Consider the following 14,545-nt stretch of genomic DNA (forward strand, 5'->3'; position numbering starts at 1 on the left):
AAGCCATCAGGCTGGGCATTGGGCACAGGGCCAGACTGGGCAATGGTCAGAGGGTCAGCAAGGTAAGGTTGATTAGCAGGCAGAGGATCTATGGAGCCAAACTGGACCCACTTGGCCAAACAAGGAAGTCTATCCAAAGGGGGGGTGGAACTTCTTAGAGAGGTTTGAGCAGATGTAATTGCAGCAGGGTGAGGCCAGATTACTGAAAGTCCTGAATATGAAAAAGCAGGAGGCTCAGTTGGCATGTGCTGGACCAGAATAACTGGCCTGGAGGAAGACTGGATAATGTCAGCAAATGTAGAGTCAGACTGGACTGAATTGGCAGGTATAGAGTCAGACTGGACCGCATAGACAGGTGCAGAGGCAGACTGGACCACATCAGCAGGCATGAAGGTAGGAGTGGGCAATGGCAAAAACTTCTGTTTCTTTTTAGGTTTAGCTGCTGATGTTCTGCATGTGATTGTAGGGCTGTGAGTAGGGGGCACAGTGGATGGAAGAGTAGAGCTGAAGGAAGATGAAAAAGAGGGAGCAATTGCTAAAGAGGATTTCTGAGGGGTTGCCAGGGGAAACCAAGAAGCAGAGGGAATCTTCAGTGAGTTAAAGGCAGGAAAAGTGCTTCTAGTGGAAACAGGATACTGACATATAGTTGGAAGGTGGGTATACTGGGCATCAACTAGGGTTGCTATGGGTGACAGAGAGGGAGAAACTTGAGAAAGTTGGTGTCCAGCAGCAGGAATTGGTTGGTGCAAGCTGACTGAGGCAATATACCTGACCAGGCTTGTAGTAATGGTTGAACAAAACTCAGTTTACACTTGAATCTTTATTACCTGTCCCATCAAAGATCAGGGATTAATTGTTTATCAGTCTTTTGGAATTTCTAGTGCCCCCATTGCGTGTGTTGACTGTATGTCAATTTTTAATATATTTCTATATTATGGGAAATATGGTTGTCTATTTTCTCTCTAGATTTTTTATGCTTTTTTCTATCTTTCCTTGTTACATTGTAAGTATATGCATATGTAAAACGCTTTAAATGCTTTAGCTGTGCCACCTAGTGGTTATTTTGAGCTACATTCAAATTCCTTTTAAGCGAATCCAGGTCTTATGCCCTGTACACATGGTCGGACATTCCGACAACAAAATCCGTTGGATTTTTTCTGACGGATTTTGGCCCAAGCTTGTCTTGCATACAAACGGTCACACAAAGTTGTCGGAAAATCCGATCGTTCAGAACGCGGTGACAACATGTACGACGGAACTATAAAGAGGCCAGTAGCCAATAACTTTTGTCTTGTAATTTATTCTGAGCATGCGTGGCACTTTGTCTGTCGGAATTGTCTACACACGATTGGATTTTAAATGATCGAATTTTGTTTTTGGAAAATTTTAGATCCTGCTCCAAACTTTGTGTGTCGGAAATTCAGACGAAAAAAGTCAGATGGAGCCCACACAAGATCCGATCACACATTTTCCACCGGAAAATCCGACCATGTGTACAGGGCCTTATTATTAAATGTTAATGTAAAGCTGAACTGCAGGGAGAGTAAAAAGCCTCCCTTGAAGTGGGACTACCCCCCAAGCTGCAAACTGCAAGGGCTAAAGCTGCAGTTTAGGTATGGATATGTTTGCATCATCACATTGGTCAAACTTAGGCCAAAATAAATATGTGCCATACCTGTGGGGTCCCTGTGGATGCTGAAAATCACTGTAGTATGCACCAATTCTATCATGAGCACCGTTAGGTTCCAAGTCAAGTGCCAAGTGCCAAGGAGGCCGCTGGCTTGGTATTTAGAGAACACTTGCCATTTTCTCAGTGAATGCAAAGTGTCATCTAATCAGAGAATGCTTTGCATTCATTAAGTAAATGTAAAGTGTTCTCTAAATGGTGCAGCTTGGCACGAGACTCAGGGGACAGCAGAAATCACTATAGTAATGATGTCTTCTACGGAGATTTCCAGCTTCCACGGTATGGTACATAAATAATTACACAGGTCCAAGCTGGACCAGCATAACTATATAAAATTATCCATACCTGGTATTTAGCTTTAAATGCTCATTTACATCTAGAGGGCTGGAAAAAACAGTTTTGCTTACCCGATCCTCTGCTTCTGCGGGCTTCTGCAGCTGCAAAACAGATTCCCACAGGTGCTTCCCCCTATACTTTGGTGGTTGGATGTCCCTGACATCATAAAGATCAATGCAGGGAGCAGAGCCCTGCACCGGGCATGGAGATGCCAAGGAACAGTCTACTGCCAGAACATAGGGGAGCGTCATCTGTCAGGGGAGAAGTGCATCTGGTATGTAAAATTGCTTTTCCCATTCCCTTGACCTATACAAGCATTTAACCCTAGAAAATTGGGGCAGCCCCCCTGTGAGGAAGGACTTCTACTTTTCCTGGAGTTGGGTTTAATGTGTAGTAACTTATAACAGCAAATTAGAATTCATCCACTCTGGTCTGGCTTCAGAAATAGAATTTCTAGTTGATTGGTAAGGGCTTTATTTATTTAGGGATTAACACCTAGGATCTCCGACTTGAATGTTGCCACAGTATTTATGTTTTTACTTGTTAAGGCCCATTTCACACTGGGCAGACTCCATCAAGCAGATCCGCCTGCTCAGAGGAGGGATCTCTCCACTGATCCCTGCTGAGCAGGCAGATGAGAGGTCCATATCTGCTCCACTATACAAAGCAGATAGGGACACAGCTTGCTGTTCTCTATGAGGCAGTCGGATAGAAATGGACCCCCTGTCTGTTTCCATCCAACTGTCATCCGATCCACCAGATGGACGGGGAACGGATCCCCATCCATCTGTTTTTGGCGGCCTAAATCGGATCGGATGCAGGCAGTTGTAAACAGACACATGTCCGTTTACATCCACCTATCATAGACAACAATGGGTGGTCAGATCGAGTCCTCCTGTCCGGTGGTCAGATCGATCTGCTGGTGTGAAAGGGGCCTAACGGTTTCTTCTGATGTCTAGAAACTACCATTGAAAACATTCTTAATTGTAAGCACTTACAGAAACATCCCCCATCATCATTGGCATTATAGACAGGGCAGGTGCTACCACTAGGAAAACTAGGCAGCTGCCTAGGGCACCCTGCTGCATAGGGCACCCCGGCCACTGGTGTTCCTACTCTCTTCAGCAAGCAACTAAGTCTCAGCATCAGCAGGCAGCCGTTCGCACATAGTGTCAGAGGTGCAGCGGCGACAGGGGACTGTGTCTGTATCCCATCTCTCGAATAAATGGAAGCAAGCAAAGATTCATTGATGGCCGCTGGTGAGGCTGCATTGATGGGTGCTGGTGAGGCTGCATTTGATGGGTGTTTCATTAAAAAAATGGGGATTACATGGGCAGGGGAAAGGGGGTGGAGTCAGGGGTGGAGTCGGGGATGTCAAAAATCCTTTCACCAACCCTGATTATAATATAACTAAAGAAAAAACTTTTTTTTTTTTTACATGGTGGTTGTGGGAGGGCAGAGGAGCAGTTTTTTATTGCTGTCTGTGTCTCTGTTGGGGCTTGTTTACCTTGCTGCTCCTCTGAAAAGCGATGCACCTCAGCATTTGATGTGTCACCCCAGTACTCCCATTTCAACACTCGAAAAGGCTGCAGCACCACGCCGCAATCTCATGTATTACAAGCAGTTGGAGGGTAATTGCACAATTGTCCTATTCACTTGAACAGGTCTTGTTTGGATAACTACAGTCTATAGTCCATAGTTTGTTTTGGGGGGGGGGGGGGGGGCTGATCAAGAGAGGGTGGCTACGTTATTACATACAGTGGGACCATGGAGAATGAACGTAGCCACCCTCTAACAGGAAGTCAGACTCTGCAAACCACTTTTTTTTTTCTTGCTACATTGATTTGGAGAGTTGGGGGAGAATGAGAACAACTGAGGGTACTTTTTGACTTAACCGAATGACGGCCACAGAGCGGACCTCAATTTCTGGGAGGCCGTCATAGGACATCCTCCCCTGTGCACGCGTCCCGTATTTTTTTTTTAACAAAAAATAAAAAACGCAGAGGTGATCAAATACCACCAAAAGAAAGCTCTATTTGTGGGAAAAAAATGATAAAAATTTAATTTGGGTACAGTGTTGTATGACCGCGCAATTGTCATTCATAATGCAACAGTGCTGAAAGCTGAAAATTGGTCTGGACAGGAGGGGGGTTTAAGGGCCCAGTAAGCAAGTGGTTAAGAACGCAGCAAAATACCCGATACCAAAACATGGGCAAGCATCAGAAAGCCCAACATTAAAAGAATGGATTGGAAGGGTAGATTTTATATATAATTTAGAAGAATTATAGCATTGGGAAGAAGATAGAAAAGGGACGATTGTAAAGGCATGGAAAAGTTGGATGGAATTGAAGAGTACAAGGAAATATTCCAGGATAGTGAAGGCGTGAGAATGAGGAGAAGAGAAGATGAAGGAAGGGAATGGAAGTAGAAAGGCAGGATACAAGTAAAGGAGAGAGGGGAAGAGAGGGGGAGGGGAACGGGAATTGGAATTTTATGAATGAGATTATTAGTAAAGTATGAATATTTTTTATAATGTTAAACGTAAGAAGAAAAAAAAACACATTCTTAAATAAAATATATTTTTTTTAAATAAGAGTTTAGTGTTGTGGTAACATATTACATGAAATAAATAAAAGACAATGAAATAGTGACAGTTGTGCTATTAAAAATACCTTGAGTATGGACTATGCCCTTAAAGTGCTAAGAGACCTATAGTGAACTGGGGTACCTTTGCTGCACCTAATTCTAAGGAAACACAGCTAGATTCTAAAGAGTCCTGTGAGAATTTTTCTCATAAATTTAAGCCAAACAGTATTCTGTCCCAATCAGTGTATATTAATTGGTTTGCATGAAAATGTTAGCATCTATAAGAATACTGAATACCTAGTAATGGTGGGGATCAGTGACTTATAGCGGGACTGTGATAGTGACACTAACTGACACTGGTTGTGAACTGACATCTCCAGCGACACTAATACAGTGATCAGTGCTAATAAAATGCACTGTCACTGTACTAATGACACTGGGCAGAAAGAGGTTAACCTCTAGGGGTTAACTGTGTAGCTAGGGAGTGTTATTGTTGTGTACTATGTAATGTTTTACTAAGCGATGTGCCGGTTTTTATACCCTGCTTAGCAGGTAGACAAAACCAGCACATCCCTGCTGTCAGGAGAGAGATCTGTGTTGTTTACATACACAGATCTCTCTCCTGTCACTCGCTCCACTGATCAATGGGCCCCGGCCATAAATCACTGGCAATGACAGCGCAGCCGGGTGCGTGCCCCCTACTCAGAAAGCAGCAGGTGGGGGGCACAGGTATACATGATTCTGCACAACCGGCCCTCACTGTAGCAGTAAAGCTACAGTGCACAGGCAGCAAGTGGATACTGGGCCCCTGCTACATATCTATAGATAAAATATATTTGACAAACAATATAAATATCGGACACCATAAAAATTTATTCAATCTGCACAGTGAAGGAACCAACATCCATATATATATATATATATGCAGCACCCTCCTAGAATACATTGCTAAAGTAAATTTTTTATTTTTTTGGCTCCCCTGTAAATGATGGAGCAGTGTGTGATTATTTTTGGCTGCTCTGGGTTTCACTGGCTCCAGGCTCAACTACTTCTCACTGCCTTCTAGTGATTTCTAGAATGTAGTGGGCTGAAAGAGGCAGACCTTGGGCCTCAATTTTTATGTGGTCTCAGCCAATCCCTGGGGGAGAGTGCCCAATAGATGGCTGAAAAGGGCCTAAATAGTTTGAGGCATGGAGCAGCAGGTTCTTGTCCAGTGGAGAAGATCCCAGTCTGAAGGACTGTTGCCAATCTGGGCAGAATAATTGAGGCTAACAGGTGTTCATTGAGGTCCCAGCTCAGTCTGAGCTGTGGAGGGGGGAGGGTGGTTCAGGGGGCCTTTGTCAGGAGTTTTCCCAGGTCTCAGCTCAGTGAGAGCTTGGGGGGGGGGCCTATTTTGTGGAAACAGATGGAGCCAAATAAAGGGGGCTTACCGAAGATCGGGCCTGGAGATTTACAGGAGAAATGTCTAGCCGATACTGGACAAGAGGTATTCAAGTATCTGGGGACACCGTGAGTAGAGGCCTGGAAATAGGATTCTAGTAACTGCTGTTTAACCCCTTGTGTGAACAGGTCAGAGTTGCTGAATTGGGACTTGCCATGCTGGGAGCCCCGGGTTTGCTTGTGTTTCTAGTGTCTGCCAAAAAGGAGATTTCCCTTAAGAGAGTAGATGGAAGAGAGTGTCCTCTGGTTACCTTTGACACTAAATTTGGAGTATCCCAAAGCTTCCCTACAATCCAACCAAGTTCAACAAGCCTTAAAAAACATAAAGGCAGACCTTCTCTGGTGATTGAGTAATGAGATTGTCCGAGTAGTCGTAGTCCCTGCTCACCTGAATGGAAAGAGGACAAGTCAGGGAGATCTGTCGGGTCTGCTATAGTTTAGCAAGCCCCTCATAGATATGTGTAGAAAAATGATATTTAATAAACTATAAAAAACACACAGTATGGAAAAATGCATAGCTTTATTTCTTAATTTCACAAAAAAAAAAAACAATAGAGTAATAAAGTGTATGTAATCTTGCCTTTTTCTCTTTTAGGTGTACTTTTCACATTAGCTTTATTTTGACGGTTTGCAATGCATACAGCAAAAGCTGAACATTAGGAACGACAATAAGGTTGCTCTGCTTTCAGCCTTTGCCCCAAGAAGTTAATGTTTCACCAAGTAACTGTACTGCAGTAAAAACTCTTGGCTTGTCAGAGTATATAAGGGATACATCTCCATCTCCTGTTCTTGTGGCATCTCCTACCGACACCATGGGAAAAGGCTTCTATATTAGTAAGCTTGTTGCCTTTGTTACCATCTTTTTTGCCATAGCTGCAGTGGCTACCATCATTGCACTGGCGGTAGTTTACTCTAATGAACTATCCAATAATAAAGTAGAAAATGGAGGACCCACAAGCGCAGGCCCCCAAGGCACCTCCTCCACTACCAGTACTGGTGCCGGTGCTGGTACCAGTACTACCACTACTCTGAAACCTACCACACCTGCATCAAATGAACCTTGGGACAAATACCGGCTTCCAACAAGTCTGATACCTGATCACTATGATGTTGACCTCAGACCTGTCCTGGAGAAGAATGCACAAGAACTCTTTGTCTTTCATGGAAAAAGTGTCGCCCACTTCAGATGTGTTGAGTCCACCAATCTTGTTATTATCCACAGCAACAAACTTAACTACAGTAGTAATCCTGTGCTCAAGGATGATGCGGGTAACGATATCACCATAACTAAACATGAGATAGTGGTGAGGACCAATTACCTGGTGTTGCATCTTGCTGCGAATCTGCAAATTGGCAAAACATATCAGCTTCACACAGAGTTTATTGGAGAACTGGCAGATGATCTGGCAGGATTTTACCGCAGTGAATATGTGGAAGATGGTGTAACCAAGTAAGTAGTTATATAAAATATTATATGATTGCTGTGGAATAAGAACAAAGCTTTCTAAACGGCATAATTTTATGAGCATAGCTTTAAATATAACTATCAATCTGCATAATGTTATCTTTGGTAATGCTGTAAGTTCGATGATTAGTTTTCCTACTATTCTCACAACTATTACTGCTACCCAATAATATATATATAGCTAAGTCTAGGCTAAACATAGATTTGGTTTTAGTGAAATAAGTTATGTTGCAGAATCATTCTTGAATCCCTGTTCACACTATCATGTTGTGGAAATGCAAGCATTCCCTTGCGCATTACTAAAGTGTGAGGCGCTGCACCCTGCTTGTGATGGTGCGATGTGGTGTAGTTCATTCTGAAAGGTCCTCCAAAAGCACCATGCCAGCAGAGGTGTGGTGCACTAACATGCATGGGTAATAAAAAAAGTGTAGGTTTTGATTTCTGGACTGATGAGGTCCCTACCAGCCCATTCATTTTGAATGGGCTGCCTAACACAGAGCATATTAATGTGTACAAAAACATGCTTTACCGTGCTGCACCTCAAAAGTAAGGTGTAACCAAGTAAAGGTACAGGTGTGCAATCTGCATGTCATAACCTGCAACATAGTCCCACTCAATTTTTAGGAATTTCTGATCATTAACATAGAATATTTCAGACTGACTGGGTGCCAGAAACTCTCAGATACTTATGTTTCTAACACAGAAACTGGTTGAGCACTAATCATTTTGTGTGACTGTAAAGATATATACTGAATATAAGTGAAATTGAGAACTAGCAGTACAGTAGATGGTTTGCCAGCTAATGTCTTTTTTTGTTACCAGATTCATCGCCACCACCCAAATGCAAGCTCCTGACGCAAGGAAGGCATTCCCATGCTTTGATGAGCCAGCAATGAAAGCAACTTTCAGCATCACCCTCAGATACAAGCCCAGCTATGTGGCACTCTCCAATATGAATAACATTAGTAAGTCACAGAGTATTTTACCATTCTATGCACTAGCATACAGATATGCAATAGACAAAAAACAGTAGGTCCACTAAGCTTCATACAAAGGAGGGAGTGTGTGGTGTAGAGTATTATGACACACATGCTATACTCGCTGTTTAAAGTTGTCAAGTGAATTTTAGCTCACTCTATCCATTTGTTCAAGAATGTCTATAGCAGCCATTCTCAACCTTCTTTTTAACATGCAGTAACCCTTGAAAAAACTTTTCGGTCTCAGGGAACCCCTGCTAACAACTATCTTCAGCTCATGGTACATGAATTAATTGCATTGCAAAAGTGTAAAGAATTCCCCCTTCCAGATAGCTAAAAGATCATCGATGACAGTGGTTACGTATCCGAGGTACAGAAATTGTTCTTTGCTGAAAGAAACCTCTAACAACCTCCAGAGGAGCCACAGGGTTTTAATGGAACCCTGGCCGATAAAATCTGGTCTATAGAAATCTATGGATCCAGTACAGGCAGAAGAAGCTACAGGAACCCATGGTATAGACATAATTGGTGCGTAACTTTAAATCAGTAGATAGGTAGGCAGAAGGTAAATCTACATTCTCCTTTAGCTAAGTGCAAATTCCTTTGCAAAGTCAACAGTCTATTTGCTTTAGTATATTGACCCCCAACGAGTTCAGAGATTAGTAGAGATTTTATATCATTTTGGTTTAGTGTACCCAAAGATGCAACATTTAAGCAGATACTGTGTACTTCCATTAACTATGTGGGAACAATAACAGGGAGCAGCTTAAGGCTGACTATGCAACATCCACAGGTAATGCAGGTAATACTACAATGACTTGTGATAGCCATAGTAGGTGGAGTAGTACTTGGGAACACTGGTCCTAAAGAAGGTGCTCAACATTAGTCCAAGAATAATATTGTGATTTATTCTTTTATATAATTCTTCTAGTAGATTGAAACGTACATGTATATCATGATTTCTTCCAATGTCTTAGGGTTAGAGTTGCCTGTTTTCTAATGCAATTATTATCTTCTAGGTACAACCACTGAATCATGGAATAATACACAATGGTCGGTCACAGTATTTGATAAAACTCCAAAGATGTCCACATACCTGGTGGCCTTCATAGTCTCAGAATTCAAGTCGGTTGGTAATGATAAGGTGAGTGCTCTTCAATTTTGGCACCTATGAGTAACAAGTTTCAAACTGGACAATCTGTAGTCTGGGAACTACATGAAATCCTCAATGCAAATTATAAAACCATTTATACATGAAGATCGTTTTAGAGCAGATCAAGGATGTTAATGAAATTGAAATTTCCACTGCTGTCCTGTCATCCTGAAAATGCTAGTTATCTAGCTGTCTTATGGAATCAAAGTTTTCAGTATTTTCAGAAGGAAACAAACTTAAGTCAATGGCTTTCTTGATCTGTTTGCATACTGTGGGTCAGTTTCTTAAAAAAAAATACTGACATTAAACTCATCTGTTACAAGGTGACAGTGATAGAGAGGGGGGAGAGAGAGAGGAGGGAGAGAGAGAGAAGGGGGGAGAGAGAGAGGGGGAGAGTTAGAAGGGGGAGAGTTAGAGGGGGGAGAAAGAGAGGGGGGAGAGAGAGAGGGGGGAGAGAGAGGGGGGAGAGAGAGGGGAGCGAGAGAGAGAGAGAGGGAGAGAGAGAGAGGGAGAGGGAGAGGGAGAGAGAGAGAGAGAGAGGGAGGGGGGAGAGAGGGAGGAGGGAGAGAGAGAGGGGGGAGAGAGAGGGGGGAAGAGAGAGGAGGGGGGAGAGAGAGGGGGGAAGAGAGAGGAGGGGGGAGAGAGGGGGGAGAGAGAGGGGAGAGTTAGAAGGGGGAGAGTTAGAGGGGGGAGAAAGAGAAAAAGTTAGAGAAAGACAGAGAGAGGGAGAGAGAGAGAAGGAATGAGAAAGAGAGTGAGCAAGAGTGAGAGAGAGCTAGAGAGAGAGAGTTAGAGGGGGGAATAGAGAAAGACAGAGAGAGGGAGTGAGAGAGAGAGTGAGCGAAAGCTGGAGAAAGATCGAGAGAGAGAGTGAGCGAGAGACAGAGTGTGAGCGAAAAAGAGAGAGTGAGTGAGAGGGAGAGAGAGAGAGAATGAGAGAGAGTGAGAGAGAGAGAGCGCGAGAGAGAAAGAGAGAGCGAGAGCAAGAGAGAGAGAGAGTGAGAGAGAGATAAAGTGAGCGAGAGAGAGAGAGAGTGAGCAAGAGAGAGAGAGAGTGAGCGAGAGAGAGTGAGAGTGAGCGAAAGAGATAGAGAGAGAGGGTTAGAGGAGGAGGTAGAGAGAGAGTTTGAGAAAGACAGAGAGAGGGAGTTAGAGAGAGAGCGGGACCCTTTCCTCACTCAGTCAGCTGTGTATATCAAACTGCAGGCTATTGCAGATTAGTATTAAAATTCCTGTTACCTGAGTAATAAAAAGTTGAAGCAATATTTGATTAGTAATTTTTAGTACTGGACATACAAAATAAAGAAAACATACCACAATACTGTAGATTCCCTTTACATTAATTTTCATGACAGCTCACTTGCAATATCATATGCAATGACATATGAAAAATTACCAATCTTCTGTGGTTGTCCATGATATTTACATTTAACATTGTTTTTAGGTAAAAATTTGGGGACGTCCAAAGGCCATTGTAGATGAGAAGCAAGCAGAATATGCACTGAATGTCACAGAGCCAATTTTGGAATTTTTTGAAAAATATTATAATGTTTCCTACCCTCTGCCAAAATCAGGTGAGTGGTTAATGACCTACCTGTGTACTTTGTTCTGTTATAGATTGAAGCAATCTACCCGTCTTTCTATCTATGTATCTATCCTGCTCAGCTGAACACAAAATATAACACATGCACTTCATAATAAAATGATGATCATTATTTCAATGTACACGCAGTATTCTTGTTGTGCTGTCTGCTTCGTAGGCTTCTGTCCACCTTGATAGCTTGAAACTGACAGGGCCCTTGATGACAGCTTTTAAAGGAAAACGTACATGGATATATTTGCAAGCTTGCTTCTTTTACCTGGATATATATATAAAAAAAATATCATATTCTTTGAATATGCATTAAATTAGTATACAATTATTTTTAATTTTGATAGAGTAAGGAAGGGTTATACCCCTGTCAGTTTTTTTTGCCATCTGGGTCAAATATAGAAGATTTTCATGCCTGAAAGTAACAACGAATAGTGAGAGCAAAATCCTGTAATGCCGCATACACACGATCTGAATTCTTGTTCGAAAAAGCTCTGATGGTTTTCCCGATGGAATTCCGACTGGATTTCGCTCAAGCTGTCTTGCATACAAATGGTCACACCAAATTCAGACCGTCAAAAACGCTGTGGCATACAAACCGTACGACGGGACTAGAAAAAGGAAGTTCAATAGTCAGTAGCCAATAGCTTCCATCTCGTAGTTGAATCTGTGCATGCGTGAGTTTTTGCGTGTCGGAATTGCATACACATGATCGGAATTTCCAATAGAAAGCTTTTCCATCAGGAAAATTGAGAACATGCTATCAATTTTTTGCTGGCGGAAATTCGGACAGCTAAATTTAGATGGAGCATACACACGGTAGCATTTTCCGATGAAAAGCTCTCATCGGTCTTTTGCTGGCCGAAATTCCAATCGTGTGTAAGCAGCATAAGGGTTCTTTCACATGGGCAGACTTGGGTCCGCCTGTCAGTTTTTTAGGTTGATCTGATTGGACCTTCCAGTCTCCTATATGGAGCAGCGGGTGCTAACGGACATTTATCTGTTGACACCCACCAACATCAGATACGATCCTATCCACTAAAAGCAGATAGATAGGTATCTGTTCTCCATCCTTCTGGCAAATAGCAGTCAGTAAACAGACAGGCAGTCCATTTACATCCGACCTTCCATAGAAGAGAGTAGGCTGTGTCTGTGTCCACTCTGCATAAGAGGAGTAGACATGGACCAGCCATCTGCCTGCTCAGAGGGGATCAGTGGATAGATTCCCTGCTGAGCAGGTGGATTCCAACGGTACCTGCCCTGTGTCTAGGGGGCCTAAAGTGAGAGAATCCCTGATTGTCACCAGGGTCACCAGATATTGTGTCCCCGCTGGAAAAATGTTGGCTTTATTACTATTCTGGGGACAACCCAAAATTTGGGATCGTCTTTAGTTATACATTAAAGCAGAACTATACTCACTTTAGCTCCTGCGATTTGATGTCCTGGAGATCCCTGCCGGCCGCTGACATTTTCAAGTGGCCAGCTTCCGGGTATTGAGCACTGGCCATTTTCATTGGCCGTACTTTCATATGACTTCACTTCTGCACATGCACAGGAGTTCAGTCCGCGTTGGCATTGCTGAATCTCTACAGTGAGCTGTGCATGTTCAACTCACTGTACAGGGGTGAACAGGCAGGTAGGTAAGTTTAATGCAGAAGAAACAAAGCATGTCTCTTCTGCATTAAAAATTCTGCCTGTTCGCTCATTTCTATAATTGACATAAAGTTCCACTTTAATTAATGAAAGATTAATTAACCACATGATCACAGCTTTATTACAATATTGTCTCACTCTGCAATAGTAAACTGTCCAAATACATCTAGAGTGCAACAAAATATTTTTTAGTCCATTTTTACTTTTTTTTTTTTCATCTATCCTGCAGACCAGGTCGCTTTGCCTGACTTCAGTGCTGGAGCCATGGAGAACTGGGGGCTGGTGACATACAGAGAAAATGCTCTTCTCTGGGATCAAAGACAATCTTCCATCAGCAACAAGGAGAGAGTTGTCACAATTATTGCTCATGAACTTGCTCATCAGGTGCTTCCTTTATATATTTCTTAATAACAAGCATTTAATATGCAACAACAGCTATTTGCTATCAATTAGAATTAAATATATAAACAAATTAAATACAAATTTGGTCTTAACTGAGGAATTTTCATAGCTTCTAGCAGCAGACCCATTCCAAATATAGCCATATTCGGTGTCTGGGTTCTTGAATTTGGAATGGCTTACATAAAAATTACCTCAATTAAACCTTGAAAATAATTTGTTGACTTTCCATTTTGCTTTAGGAACAGAGATGTTTGGTGTTTCTGTTTGTCCCATGTGGGAAAAGTACTTCTGTATTCTAAGGTTGTAATGGCAAGAAAAATAAAATTTGTTATTACCTGCTAATGTTGGTAATTTGCTTCCATTTTAGTGGTTTGGAAACCTTGTAACAATTCGATGGTGGAATGATCTTTGGCTAAATGAAGGATTTGCATCTTACGTGGAATATCTGGGAGCAGATTATGCAGAGCCCACCTGGAATATAGTATGTAGAACATTTTTGCCTTTTTTTCTCATTGTGTTGAAATAAATGATGATTTAATCCCCATACACACTATCAGATTTTCTGCAGATTTTTTCCTTCAGATTTACCAAAACCATATAATATGAGGTCAAAACTTAGGAGTTTCAATTTGTATGCAATCAGGCAGGCCCTTGCACTACATGGTTTTTGTAAATCTGAAGACAAAAATCAGCAGAAAATCTAAATGTTTGGGGCTTTAGTGGCAGAGATGAAAAGAGAGGCCAATTTTGCTAGAAACTAGTCATGGGCCAAATCCTTCTTTTCTATCTCCTCATTGCAGAAATAAAATATGGTATTATTTTTATCATTGCTTTTTTCTCACACTGATCAGATCATTTGTTCTTTTTAACTGCTCCTAGAAAAGGGACTATGCTCTAATAAAATAATAACTTTGTTCATTGATTTGTAGCACTGTTCCCATAGGGCTTGCTGAGTGTTGACTTCTTAGGCCTCCATCTGGTTACCTGCAGCTGGTTGCTAAGGGTTACCACTTGGTTGCTAGAGGTTTCCACTTATCCCACCCTTACTCCCGTTTGCTCGTTACTCAATGACCAGTCCAGAGTATTTGTGTTTTTTGTAATTTTGAAACTTGGATGGGAGAAGGGAATAGTGGGATATTCCAACTTGAACTATTCACAGTGGATAAGGACAACTCTCACCTGGCATCACTGGATTTATTAGCAGAAGCAGTCACTCTGCTTAACCATTCTGCCACAGGTATGGAGGAATTAAGTC

General features: G+C 42.2%; 1 protein-coding gene across 1 annotated transcript in view; it reads left to right on the forward strand.

Annotated features, from left to right (window-relative positions):
• Positions 1-6,707: 6,707 nt before the first annotated feature.
• The window catches only part of LOC143964143 (aminopeptidase N-like), a 44,421-nt gene continuing 36,583 nt past the window's right edge, over positions 6,708-14,545 (forward strand). Inside the window, exons 1-6 of the mRNA XM_077473838.1 lie at positions 6,708-7,499; positions 8,337-8,479; positions 9,511-9,635; positions 11,089-11,218; positions 13,118-13,272; positions 13,658-13,771. Coding sequence (XP_077329964.1) covers positions 6,862-7,499; positions 8,337-8,479; positions 9,511-9,635; positions 11,089-11,218; positions 13,118-13,272; positions 13,658-13,771 — 1,305 coding nt within the window. The 5' untranslated portion in view covers positions 6,708-6,861. The remainder of the gene's footprint in view (positions 7,500-8,336; positions 8,480-9,510; positions 9,636-11,088; positions 11,219-13,117; positions 13,273-13,657; positions 13,772-14,545) is intronic.

Source organism: Lithobates pipiens, unplaced genomic scaffold (assembly GCF_037356315.1).
Source record: "Lithobates pipiens isolate NorthernLeopardFrog02 unplaced genomic scaffold, aLitPip1_a1.2 Scaffold_8, whole genome shotgun sequence".
Taxonomy (NCBI): domain Eukaryota; kingdom Metazoa; phylum Chordata; class Amphibia; order Anura; family Ranidae; genus Lithobates; species Lithobates pipiens.